This window comes from Mya arenaria, chromosome 9 (assembly GCF_026914265.1).
Source record: "Mya arenaria isolate MELC-2E11 chromosome 9, ASM2691426v1".
Classification (NCBI taxonomy): Eukaryota; Metazoa; Mollusca; class Bivalvia; order Myida; family Myidae; genus Mya; species Mya arenaria.
Genome location: NC_069130.1, coordinates 45,715,587 through 45,729,921, shown reverse-complemented (window position 1 = coordinate 45,729,921; position 14,335 = coordinate 45,715,587). Strand labels below are relative to the sequence as shown.

The 14,335-nt window shown below is 33.6% G+C and overlaps 1 protein-coding gene across 4 annotated transcripts in view; it reads left to right on the top strand.

The window, feature by feature from the left end:
• LOC128246867 (rap1 GTPase-activating protein 1-like) overlaps nt 1-14,335 on the top strand; it is a 168,550-nt gene that overhangs the window by 64,521 nt on the left and 89,694 nt on the right. The window contains exon 1 of one of the 4 annotated variants that reach the window (XM_052965366.1): nt 8,112-8,430. The exons of 2 other annotated variants lie outside the window; for them this stretch is intronic. In XM_052965366.1, coding sequence (XP_052821326.1) covers nt 8,336-8,430 — 95 coding nt within the window. In that variant the 5' untranslated portion in view covers nt 8,112-8,335. Of the gene's footprint in view, nt 1-8,111; nt 8,431-13,266; nt 13,617-14,335 lie in introns of those variants that run through there. One more of the 4 variants, XM_052965367.1, reaches the window with a different exon arrangement.

Below are 14,335 nucleotides of genomic sequence, written 5' to 3'. Positions count from 1 at the left end.
TGTTATTCAAACTTACCAGATTTCACGGTCGATTCCAGTTCTTTTAAGTTTCTTAATCAACATACAAACAATCCATTTTAAAATAGGTGACATGAAAAGAAGAGTCAATGCCCTTTAAAATGGTATGCAATATGTTGGTATAACTTTATTGTCTTTTAGACAAACATGCCAAATCCAATGTCACATTCTCGTCTTTTTCTGTATTCAGAAACTGTACAGCTAATTCCAATTTTCAGTGTGTCCCCGTGTAAACAGGTCTACACACAGAAGTATTTAAGTTATTTTATGCTTCGATGTAAAGAAAATACAATTCTGTTCCGATATCACAAAAAAACGCCACGATTTTATGAACAACAAAATCAGTCTTCAAACTACCCGGTAAATCCACTGTAAAATTTAGTAAAAGGCAGCCATATTCCTTATAAGCGCTTAGATGATGATATTAAGCAAGTTTCAAGTTTTATTTTCATCATGGCATCACAAAACAATGAAACATATTTCAGTTAACTTTATAAGCAATAATCGCCGGCTTCCGCCATCTTGGAAACTGTGCGCGATAATTTTTGTTGTTGTGAAATTAGCGTTAGGTTAAATAACACTAAATTTTATTTTCTATTGGAGATCGAAGGAACGGACGGCGGAAAAAATAAAAATAAAGTTAGGAATTTGAATCTTTTTCTTTTTTGGGTTTTGCAATATTTAGGTACGGCGCTCCCGTAGAGCGAAAAATAAAAAAACTCTGGCCTTAAGTTTTTGCTCATAGCCTAATGTTAAAGTCTACGCAGTATTCAAGTTTTTTAACAATCCGATTGCTTATTCACATGTTTCAGTATGATAAAAAATGTTGTTAGCTAGAATTAACACAATGCTGGATTATTTTCAACAATTATTTTGAGCAATAAAGGGGTAATATTTCCTCAATAAATAGCATCACACATGTTTTTATTAAGATGCGACTTGACTTCAGGCCATGTCTATAGGGATATATATGTTTACTATTTCAATGGACAGGTGTCTATGGGAAAGTTTTAAATTGCATGAATAGTATATACTTATTAATAACACATTTCATTCAGCTTTCTTTAAAATATGTTGTAAATGAACCATTTTGATGTCCATGAATAGATGAAATATGTTTTTTTATGAAAGAAATGTTAGTTAGACTGCTATAAGGAATATGAACAAAAGATTCTCTTCCTTTTGATTGTGACTGGTTGCTGATGACTGGAAACACTGTCCTTTAAAATCACTTTAAAATTATTCATGTGATACCTGTTATATTTAGTTTTAACAAAAGAACCACAGGTACGAGTTTTTATAGCCTATGTTTAAGTGTAATATTTGTAACAGACAACTCGAATATGCCATTGGTAGATGCATACGTACAGTTACACCCCTTATCAAATATACAGGTGAGTTACACCTCTGATATTGGCCTTATATGTATGGAACAATTTCCATATTTCTCCTTAAATGTCACTTATTTCAATCATGTATTAGAACATTTGAACTTGATGTTTACCTTCTTTTGAATTACGATAGAATATATAAATACACATTTGAACCTATTCAGCAGCATCTTTGAGATTTTGCATCAAAATTCATCTTGTTGGATTACCCCCCCCCCCCCCCACCACCACCAAGAGACCAGGTGTAGCTCCCATTTCAATTTATTTGGTCACTTGTTGGAGGTGTTCAAGGCTCCCATTAACCATGAGCTCCCATTTGCTCCCATTCCCTCCTTTTCCTCCCATAACCATTCCCTCCTTTTCCTCCCATAACAATTTGCTCCCATTCCCTCTAATTTCATCCTGTTCCCTCCCATTAGCTCCCATTCCTTCCCATTAGCTCCCATTCCTTCACATTATCTCCCATTCCTTCCCATTATCTCCCATTAGCTCCCATTCCCTCCCATTAGCTCCCATTAGCTCTTATTCCTTCCCATTAGCTCCCATATCTTCCAATTCCCTCCCATTAGCTCCCATTCCCTTCCATTAGCTCCCATTCCCTCCCATTAGCTCCAATTAGCTCCCATTCCTTCCCATTAGCTCCCATATCCTCCAATTCCTTCCCATTAGCTCCCATTCCCTCCCATTAGCTCCCATTCCTTCCCATTAGCTCTTATTTCTTCCCATTAGCTCCCATATCCTCCAATTCCCTCCCATTCCCTCCAACTCTCTCCCTTTAGCTTCCAATAACTTCCATTCCCTCCAATTTCCTCCCATCAGCTCCCATTACTCCCCATTCCCTCCCATTCCTATCAATTTCCTCCCATTAGCTCCCATTAGCTCCCATTCCCTCCAACCACCTTCCATTAGCTCCCAATAACTTCCATTCCCTCCAATTACCTCCCATTTGCTCCCATTCCATCCCATTAGCTCTTATTCCTTCCCATTAGCTCCCGTATCCTCCAATTCCCTCCCATTAGCTCCCATATCCTCCATTTCCCTCCCATTAGCTCCCATTCCCTTCAATTCCCTCCCATTAGCTCCCATTCCCTCCAATTCCCTCACATTAGCTCCCATATCCTCCAATTCCCTCCCATTAGCTCCCATTCCCTCCCATTCCCTCCAATTAGCTCCAATTCCCTCCCATTAGCTCCCATTCCCTCCAATTCCCTCCCATTAGCTCCCATTCCCTCCCATTAGCTCCCATTCCCTCCAATTCCCTCCCATTAGCTCCCATTTCCCTCCCATTAGCTCCCATTCCTGCCCATTCCCTCCCATTAGCTCTTATGCAATCATTTTAATTATGTACTCTAAATAGGAAGCATTAAAATGTTGTTGGAAATAAATAGTGGCAAGTATTTTTATTTGACCACAAAATGTAAAATAAGAAAATGGTTTTGAAATTACAGTCCTATATTTATAGGCTATTAAAAATTGTTCTGTTCAATAAGGAGATATATATGGATGAGTACGCAGCTGGAAAAATCATATGGGATGGGCCGTTAGGAATTTTCACATTATAGAAATAACAAGTGATTTTATAAAAGGTTCTCATGAAATAAAAGTATTAGCGTTAACATTGTGATCATTTCTCTGTAAATCAGATTGCCGTATTGGATTGAGCGATTTAATTATTTAGAAAGCTTATGAAGAAATTAATCATAGTTCCAAACAGTCAGTTATTGGATTTAAATTAAATGGGTTATCCAGTGCTTATAGCAATGTGCTGCCAAGTAAAGAGGCATTCGCGTCAACACTAAGAAAGTTATTATTCAATTTTGCTTTTAACTAAAAATATTGGTTGGCAGCCTGGCAGTACTGCCAACTTATTAGTTTCGTAAATGATATATTCAACAGTAATTTTTGCATAGTTACGCTATGCTCAGTATTTTACATAGAAAACAGAGGTCTTTTGCAGAAGTAACTGTAAGTGTTCATGTTTGATTTTCAAAACAATTAATTTATTAGGCATAGATGTTGCATTTAGAAGACCAAAAATAGATACTAACTTTCTTAGTGTTCAGTAGGAAATGCCCTTCGAATGCCTTTATTTTGTGTGCATGTGCAGGCTTCTTAAAATCAATTAATGGAAATCAGTGTGTGTATACCGCGTGATAAATTACGTCATATATAGATGCTATGTCGGAAGGCAACATTTTACTTAAAATGAAAACTTAAAACCAGGATAACTTTTATTTTTCTTCACATATAAAAATGAAATCAAGGACAGACTATGCCCTTAGTTGCATTACTGCAGTTTTATTAGGTGGTTACTTTACTCAAACACTTCGACAAACCTGCTTCCAAACTAATGTTTCGACAGTGCACCATCATACGGCTGTTTTGTGAAGGGTTTGTCGAAGTGTTTTCAGAAACTAAACTCTCAGTCTTACTCTGGTAAAAGACTGAAGGTGGGGCTCTGTAAGTGGCGTAGACTGCGCTATGTTTCATTTGAAATGTTGAGGAAATTGTTAAATTATCTTTGTTTAAAGTCATCATTTAGAGCAAAATATTGCCTTCTGACATAGCATTTATGACACAATCAATCACGTGGTATACACACACTGGAAATTTGGCAGTTGTAAACTGCTGTGTAAGAGCTCTTCTGAATGGTTAAATGTGAATCTGTCTGGCGATCCCTGATTATTGACATCCCAGACATGTCGGCTGAACACTGAAGGATATTGTTACTGATCTTTAAAGAGTTGTAACATCAATAGTCTTAAAATGTATAAATGTCATTTCAAACAGCCAAAAAAAAAAAAAAAAAAGTATAATTGTCTATTTTGAATATGTCACGCAAATTTGTAGCAAACTGACAAAAATAGACACAGATTCGATATACGACTTGTATCTGCATTGAAAAAGACTTGTTAGATTTAATCACATCATTAACCTGAAGCGAGTTCTCTTGATCAGAGAAAATAGAAAATTCAAAAGTTAATTGAAAATGGCAGTTTCATGAAATCAATGTGTTTGATAAGTCTCTCAAATGTATCATAGCATTTCCAGCATTCTACCAAATAAACAAGTTGCACAGGTTTTTTTTGAAATCCTTAATAGTTTTAATCATGATTTTTCCAACTTTAGAAAATTTCAATGAAATTCGATATTAGCATGCCTCCAGGGATTAAATCTTTGCAAATGCATTGTGTTCAGGAATATCAAAGAGCTGTGTTTTATTATCCTTTGGAGAAAAGGTTGCACATGTGTTGATAATGTCTGCTTGTTGGTCTGTCAGTAAAACCAAGTCATGTAAACCTGATAGCTAGAGGACAGTTTGACAAAAGACCATGAAACTTTAATTGTAAGGTTGCCCTTGGTCAGTAGATGACCCTTACTGTTTTTTAGGTCAGTAGGTCAAAGGTCGAGATCATGGTCAATAGTATTATGAAAACTTTGTCTGCACATTAAATGAGAACAGTGTGACCTACTGTGTCCACACAATAACTGAGAACTATGTGTCCTACTACCATGAAGCTTCAGTGGTGACCCCTATTTGGGGTTGTGTGTCAATTGATCAAAGGTCAAGGTCACAGTCAATAGTCTGAGTGGAACGTAAATAAAGTTTTAAATGGTTGTCTTCATTTTCTGGACAACTTTGTGCAGCCATTAATTTACCACTGCATTTTTAGCTCATCTGAGCACGAAGTGCTCAAGGTGAGCTATTGTGATCGCCCTGTGTCCGTCGTCCGTCGTCGTCTGTCGTCATCGTCCATTGTCAACAATTTGACTGACACCCTAGAGGTCACAATTTGGGCACTATCTTAATGAAACTTGGTCAGAATGTTACCCTCAATAAAATCTTGGATGAGGTCGATATTGGGTCATCTGGGGTTAAAAACTTGGTCACCAGGTCAAATTAAAGGAAAAGCTTCTTAACACCATAGAGGTCACATTTATGACTGTATCTTCAGGAAACTTGGTCAGATTGTTAATATTAATACTCACTTGGTCAAGGTCCATTCTGGGTCATGTGTGGTCAACAGGTCAAATTGAAGGAAAATCTTGTTAACACTCTAGAGGTCTCATTTATGACTGTATCTTCATGAAAGTTGGTCAGAATGCTTATATTAATAATCTTTAAGTCAAGTTTAAAACTGGGTCATGTGCATCAAAAACTAGGTCACCAGGTCAAATAATAGGAAAAGTATTTTAACACTCTAGAGGCCACATTTATGACCATATGTTCATGGAACTTGATCAGAATGTTATTGTTGATGACCTTTATTGGATCAGGTGAGCGATTCAGGGACTTCAGGGCCCTCTTGTTTTTCAAACACCTTGATTAAATCAATCTGCAACAAATCTCTGACAAAGCGGCGATACAGACCACATATTTCCGACAAAACAGCAAGACCACATATTTCTGATAAAGCTGCGCTTAGATGTTTCACTTGTTTCATGTATATTCAGTTATAAATTCACCCAATGTTACAATCTCCTTAGGATTTTTGAATGTGGTCACATGATTTTGCCCATCATCATGTGGTGTGGTGATGGCTGAGTTGTTACTATGCTCCCTAGCAAAGGGAAGTAACAACTGCATGGAGATTGCCAATACTTTCTGGAATCAGCATGTCAGTGCAACCACAGTATTTGTTGAAGAATTTTAATGTATTGAGTTTAATGTTGATTCCTTCTGCTAGATTGCTATTGTTCTGGGAATTGAAGTAAAAAACAAGTCAGACTGTATGCTATCAGGGAAACAGCTTGATGCTTTTATTTTAAGTTTTGTTGGTTTGGATTAAAAAAAATGTAAAAAAAAGTGTAAGTAAATTTGAGTAGAAGACAATCTTGTTTAAAACAAAGGTGGAATTCTGTTTATAATTTGTAATGATTCCAAATATACTAGGACATGGAATAATATCAACATAACAATCTTAGCTTCTTAACATGGGATAAATCTTGTGCAATCAAAATAAACATTCAAATAAAAAGAGTAATTTCATTCTAATGGTGTTTATTGTTTTGACGTGTGTCTCTGCTAATGGAATTGCTGGATAGATTCTGATTCGATTGTTCAGGATTTCTACAAAATAACTGCCAAAGTTCCATTAAGTAATTAATTGGGTTTTGTTGTGATTTGTTTAGATTATTGCATGTGCAGTTTGGCAAAAAAAAGTGTATTATAGAGACATTTAGCGCAAAACATTAAGCTTGTTAGCATAAACTTCTGCTTTCTAAACAGATGATTGTTTAGAAGACAAAAAATAAACATTATCTATTTCTTATATTATTAGTATTAAAAGGACATTTAGCGCCAAACACTTCTATTGTTAGCATTTACTTCTGGTCTTCTAAACAGATGATTGTTTAAAAGACCAAAAATAGACACTATCTATTACTACTTATTCAACATTTTAAAATGAGTAGCAGACAATTTGTTAGAAATCTGAAGTATGATTCTACCATAAACAATGCTGACAGAAGGGATCATGTTTTTGATGAAGAATTATTTAAAATTCAATAGTTTTATTTTAAATGTCGAGGTCACTGTGTAAAATTAATAAAACAAAGCTTAGAATGATTAAAGATAAAATGAATAGCGGTTACTTTTGAAAACATTGATTTTCTTGTCAAAATGTACTTATTTTTACTTTATTAATGCATTTCCAAACAGTTTCTACAGAAATTCTGGCTAGACAGAATTACATTTCAGTTAGTTAACAACAAGTTTCTTGTATGCAATTAAACAGATATTGAATATGACTCCAAGTCTAGAATTTTTCCAGAGAAAAGATTCTTTGGGGAAATATATGGATTCTTAATTTTTATTCTATTTTTCAAAACAAATATGTCAACTTGTCAGTTTGTTCCTAGAAAATTCTAGAAAAATGTGTCACAGCTTTTCACAATAAGGCCACTCTTTTTTATGTATAACAACAACTTAATTCTTTAAAGCTGCACTCTCAAAGATTGTCAGTTATTACATTTGTTGAGTTTTTGTCTCTGTGAGAATCAGCTGATTTTGGTATCAATGCCTTCAATTCAGTCTTTTAAGGTAACTCACAATAGAACAGATCTAAATTGTTTGGGAAAACTTCTTTTGCAATTAAAAATCAATCACCAACCATAAGTAAGAAAAACTGTGATATTATTTATGATCTTTTGTCAGCAATCTTGTATCACTGGTTTTCAGACATTTACACTAAAATTGGCACGAATTTCCAAGAAAAAAATAATGAAGTTGTCAAACGTTCATTTTTTGTGAGTGCAGCTTTAAGACCTAGCTAATTATTAAAAAAAAAAAAAAAATTAAGAAAGAGAGTATTATTGTATTTTTAAATGCAGAATATTTTAAGTTAAATTGTTTTGGCTCTGTTATTTTAATTGTAATATCACATTAAAATTTAAGACTTAATTCTTGGTCAAACTAAAAATAAAAAAAATGGTTCCTATGAAATTGAGCAAGGATTTCATTTGTGGAAAACCTGTGCAGAGGAAATGAGATTTTCCGTAACAACATTGTGAGGTTGAATTTCATTAAGATCAGCATGTTGACTTTCAAGCAAATAGAAATATGAATGATAAACATGCGAATCGTGCATAAAAGTGTGATTTTGCAAGCAGTTTTAAAGTTTGTTTTATTGATTACAGTGTTAGAGAATAAAACTGACAAATTAAATCACGCTTGGTTAAAAGCTGTCCAAAGAGCTATTTTATGACAGTTGTTTGCATAGAACTACGGAACATAAGAGTTTGAAAGAATGAAAGACGAAATTAGCATCAAAATAATGGATCAGCAAAATAAAATAGGGTGATTTGGAACGCAACAGTGTGATTAAAACTGATGAAATGCATTGCAAATGAAATGGGGAACAGAAACACGGAGATTCGGAATATTTAAGTGTGATGAAACTGTGATTCAAGAGTAGATATCCACCATGGGAGCACGATACATTATGAAAGATGCTGTGAAGTCGAATAAGCGTCTCTGGTGCTGGTGCACAGAGCCTGACTCAGAAGATGAAGATGCAGGGTGAGTAACTCTTGTCCCTTGTGATATTATGCTGAAGTGGTTGTCTTTCTTTATTGGTGGGTAACTCTCGTTAGATGTATTTGTTAGCTAAAGCATTGGTTGTTTCCATTTAATGATAGATTAAGCGAGACTTACCTTCGTAGAGGGGAAGTTGAAGGTTGATCGGAATTTCATCTACTGCAAACCCCTTAAGAGCTCAACACGAGAGAGACACGCAGTTACCGCAGCCGAGATATTCAGGTTTTTAGAGAAAGCAAGGGTTTCCACCAAATCCTTGCCAAAAATGTTGAATTTGAAGAAAACTAGACATGAATTTTGGGTGGGTACCTTTCTTTTGTTGGGTTTCTTGGGGGGGGGGACGTTAGCAATTCCATGTCCAGGCCATAACTGGGTTACTACTAAAGCAATTTTCAAATAACTTTATACAAATCATCTCTTCATTAAAAGGATTTGTCAAGCATGCTTTCCAGGTCTGTACCTCAAAGACTAAAATCACCATGGGGGTGCGTTAGCAAATCCGTGTCCGGGCCACAACTTGGTCACTAATAAAGTCATTTTCAAATAACTTTATACAAAGCATCATTACATTAAAAGGATGTGTCGTGGGCAATTTCCAGGTCCACACCTCAAAGACTAGAATCACCTTGGGGGGGGGGGACGTTAGCAATTCCATGTCCAGGCCATAACTGGGTTACTACTAAAGCAATTTTCAAATAACTTTATACAAATCATCTCTACATTAAAAGGATTTGTCAAGCATGCTTTCCAGGTCCGTACCTCAAAGGCTAATTTCACTGGGGGACGTTAGCAATTCCATGTCCAGGCCACAACTTTGTGTTACTACTAATAAAGGAATTTTTAGAAAACGTGTCCTAGCCACAACTTTGTAACCAATAAAGCAGTTTTTAGATAACTTTATACAAATTATTGCTAAGGATGTGTAGTGAGCACTTTCCAAGTCCTGCTACTTTTAAACTTGTATTCTCAGATTTTCTAAGGAAGTTCCAGATATTCTATTTTTTTTATAAAAATATTTCATTTCATAAAATCTGATTCCATATTAGTACATCCTTCATTGCACTACTTACCAGTACATATGTTGTTTTACAACTATTCTATGTTGTAAAAAAATACTGTTGAACAAAGGTTTTTATTAGCACTGCTAACTTAAGTATCATTAAAGTTTCAATATTGGAAGTTTAAGCCTTTGTTGTATACACTTCACACCTAGTAAGCAGTATACTAGCATAACCTAAATGTTTATTAAAGACCTCAAGCCGAATCTTCTTCGGGCGTATAATGCTCCGTTTCGCGGTGCTCTTGTTTTCTTTAACCGTTGGAAACGGTTTAAGCCATACAACATTAATCTTCCAATGGAAATATGAAAATCTAGGATCTGATTTTTTAACAGCAATCTTATATCATTGGTTTGCAGATATGTATACAAAATATGGCTCGTTCCAAGACAAAAATAAAATAAGAAAAATGTAATATATTAACAATTCTGGAAATAAATAATGAGCTATTGGTGTAAACATAAGTTATGAATTGCATGATTGATATCATTATCAGGGATATGAATGCAGTCTGGTTAAAGTACACATGGTGTCATTTGGACTCCACACACTTTAACCTGCCCAACTGCGTTCATACCCTGATAATGACATCAATCACGCAATTCATTCCTTACATGACAGATCTTGTTTTTCTATCAAAATGTAGGTGTATACTCTATTATCATTGATAGAAGAAATTAATCTACTACAAGAAATTGTATAACAAGCTTGTCCATTGATGAGTAAAATATGCACTTGTGGTTTTAACATGTCCTGGTGACATTATGGCTAAATTTTCACCACAAAATCAACCAAAGATAAAACTTGTGGTTTTTTATATAGGGTAATATTTCTGTAATAGGTCTCCCTGCAGGAGAAATATCTTATTAATTAACTAGGGGAGAGAACTGTTATTTCATATAAAACTTCCAAAATTGTAGTTATCTCCCTTAGATAGGCACATTCATTGGAATGCCAGGATGAGAATGTTCCAAATTGTTCTCTTCGCCTTCATACCTCGCACAATGGTGAGGATATATTAACACTTTTGGAGGCTTTCAAATTTCTGTTGTAATTGTACAACTTGGATGCTGGCAGGACAGGCCATGATACAGTCAGTGGGGGTGGCCATATTTTAAAATGCCAACTGCCCCCTTCCCCCCCTTCCCTTTCTGCACGCTCTCGGATGTGCAATTATTGCAGAGTATTTGGTATGATGTAAGAGGGTGCTTACAGTGATATGTTTTGTTTACAGGGCAGGGATATGCTTCGGCTAAAAAATGGATGGTATGCAGACTCACTATTTTTTTAAAACAAAATTCTTTTGCTACACAAACTTCAGATTGAATTATATCAGTATATGGTATGCAAGTGGGGTGGGGGAAGAGGAGGACCCTCTTGAAAATGGCATGACTTCAAACTTGATTCTAACACAAAATTAGCTTTCATTTCTTGCTCAATGCCTTGGATGAGTCAAGTTTTAAGTTTCTCTGACTTCCTATATCAAAAGGGCTTTGATTGTTTCAACAAGTGGACGTTACCGATTAGAGTATCGCTAAATATGTCCCAACTTCATGAATAAGTAAGCTAACTTGTTAAGAATGTCATTTCCTATTGAAAATACCCAATTAACAGTGTCAACAAATTTGATGAATCTGACAGATATATGATTTAACAAGTGATATTAATAATATTTGACCTGATTTGCTTCTCGCTATAAAAGTTTAAAGCATTTCTCGGGTCGTTTCATTTAAACATTCTATTGTACTTGTCTAAATGATGTTATATTTCTGGAAACATATTTTGAGGGATTTAAAAGCCTTTTTTGAAAACTTGCTCTAAGTCTTGAATTAAGTTTCTGATATAATAAACAATAAATTAAATGCAATTAAGAAAATATAAAAAAAGGTTAGTTTTGTATCTTTTTTTATTTTTTTATATATTAACATAATTTGTTGATACTATTTAAGTGAAATTGAAGTAATCTGTAAATTTAATGACTTCTAGGTAAGATAAAAGATTAAATACTTGCCTGTTTGCTCATTTTTGGATAATTATTCAGAAAGCATTGTTTTTCATTATAGCGATTGTAAAATTCATGCAGATTTCTTCCTAAGATTAAATGAGAAATAATGACTTAACCTTAGGCAAGAGTAAACTGTTTAAAGTCAAGTCAGATGTTTTTATAGTTATGTTCATATTGTTTATTTGTATGAATTCTTTCCCATACAACATTAATAGATTGTTTATAGAAATTTTACTGCTAAATGACAAACAAACAAAAATTTGTCAAAATTTTATTTGGTAATAAAAATGTTATTTTCGTGTTGATATCTATTCTGATCTTACAGGACATTTAAATTGACATACTTTGTCAAAAACAGTGAAACGTCTGCCACTACTTAGTTTCAAATTTCACTGAATTGATGGAAATTTAAGCAGGTTTAAGTTCGGACAAAATAAAAGATAAAATGTTACTGCATTTTTGCAGTAACTAAGTTTTTGCGTGTAATTTAAATCTGCAACTTAAGTAAATGTGATGGTTTTAATTTGGCTTAAGTAACATGAGGACAGTGTCTTTAAAGTACAAAGGATATGACTCTTTTTTACTGAAATATTATATGATATGTAATCATAGGTTATCATTTTGATTGTTATATAAATGCATATATAAGCTTCGTGAGTTGTAACAAAACTGTGTTGCGTGCTTCAGCTGAAAAATGTAAATTATAAATTAGTTTTTTTTAAATTTTAAAAATCTAAAGTGTTTTAAGGTAGGGAAAACAATTGTTAAGTAATCTTTGATTAAAATAATAAAAATAAACTTTATAAAAGTCTAGAATTATAAAAAGTTAATTAAAGTCTGTGTTTTTTCATTTAAAAAACTGAGAATTCAGAATAAAAGGTATTTACCAAAGAATAAAAAGCCAGATGTTTTTGAGAGTTTTCGTCCATTGCTTCTAAAACAATGGCAACTGATTAATCAAGTGAATTTAAACCAAACAAAGTGGATTTTAAACTAGAAGTTTATCTTGAAGTGTTTTAGGTTCAAGTGGAGTAAATTATGTGGCTATTTATGCGCTGTCGAATGCCAAAAAAAAAATGGAGTTGTTGCGTGCATTGGGGAAAAATTAGTGTTTCAGAGGATACACAAAATAGTGTTTGTTTATGTTTTGCTTAAAACAAAGTACTTTTGTTTTTGGTTAAGATACCAAAATTTAGAATCAGAGGATGATTATGATCTAGTGGTTCATCTACGAAAAATATATTTTTTTATTGAAAATACTGACATTGAAGTTATGGAATAACTCAGGAAATAAAGCTTGATTAATTTTGGCAGAAACTATGTTTTTTATGCATCTCAATTCCTGCAATATTGAAAAGTGATAGAAATAGTCTGTTTATGCGCAAAAACTATGTTTTTGATGTTTCGTAATTTCTGCAATTTAGATCAGAATTGGTGATATTTCGGAAACGGTAGTCTGGAATATGTATAGTTATAATGAGAACATCCTCGGAATATAGTTTGACTAAATTCCATTGCGCTTCTGTTTTTTCGTAAGACAGATAAATGATTTAACAATGATTATTTATTTGTGCGTAAGGTTGTTTCAATTTCATTAATAGAACTTATAATAATGTTATGGGAGTTAATTTACATTTAATTAAGATGGATTAGAGCTTGGATTTATGATTAAAAGTTTAATTATCTTACAAGATGTTTAATGAATTTACAAATATAACTGATTATTATGAAGTTTTCATGAAATGTGGCAGATGCAACAAGCAATTCAGTTTTCCAGCAGAAATCACTTCAAATCGATAAATTTAATTGTGACAAACAAGATATCATTAAGATGTTCTGAGAAACTTTAAACATAGAATTATCAAATTACAATCGGCAATGTGTTCACTGGAAGTTAGACAATTTAAAGGACAAAAAGAGAAAATAATATTTTGTGGTTATGATTTATAGTATATAACGCAATATGAGAACTCATCGGAAACTGGAATAGCAGTGAAACAATGTGTACAAATAGTTAAATTTTAAGTAATGTTATAAAAGATGTTGTCAAAATCAAAATATACCATCAATGGACGTAGTAGCTCAAGTATTGAAAGCATGGAAATGTAAGTACTGTCATTTTTTTTTATCTTGTCAATTGATTAGCTTGTCTTGGTATTTTCAATAAAGCCTTAGTGTTTATGCTTATGTCGCCGCCATTTGGAATATTGGACAGATAGAAAGTTTTGGACCAAAACAACTGCCAAATCTGTATTATTCATTCATTGGTATTATTCAGTTGATTATTTTATGTGGTTTATAATCATGCACGCTGGCTTGTAAAGAGACATTTGCACCAAACACTAAGACAGTTATTTATTATTTTGCTTTACTAAATAAATTTAGCGGCCAGGCTGTGCCCAACTTGTGCGGAATTGATGGCTGAGTAAAAAGCGTAGTTCTAACTGAATTTCATGGTCAGAGTTGTTGTCATCATACAATTTGTTTTTGGGAAAACAAATAAAACCTTCAAGAAAATCACATGAAACTTGGTACACATGTTTACTAACATATCACAATACACAAACATGTAGCATTTTAATCACATGAAACTTGTTATATAGGTTCGCTATGATATGACAATACACAAATGTGTAGCATTATAATCACACGAAACTTGTTATATAGGTTCGCTATGATATGACAATACACAAATGTGAAGCATTATAATCACACGAAACTTGTTATATAGGTTCGCTATAATATGACAATACACAAATGTGTAGCATTATAATCACACGAAACTTGTTATATAGGTTCGCTATGATATGACAATACACAAACA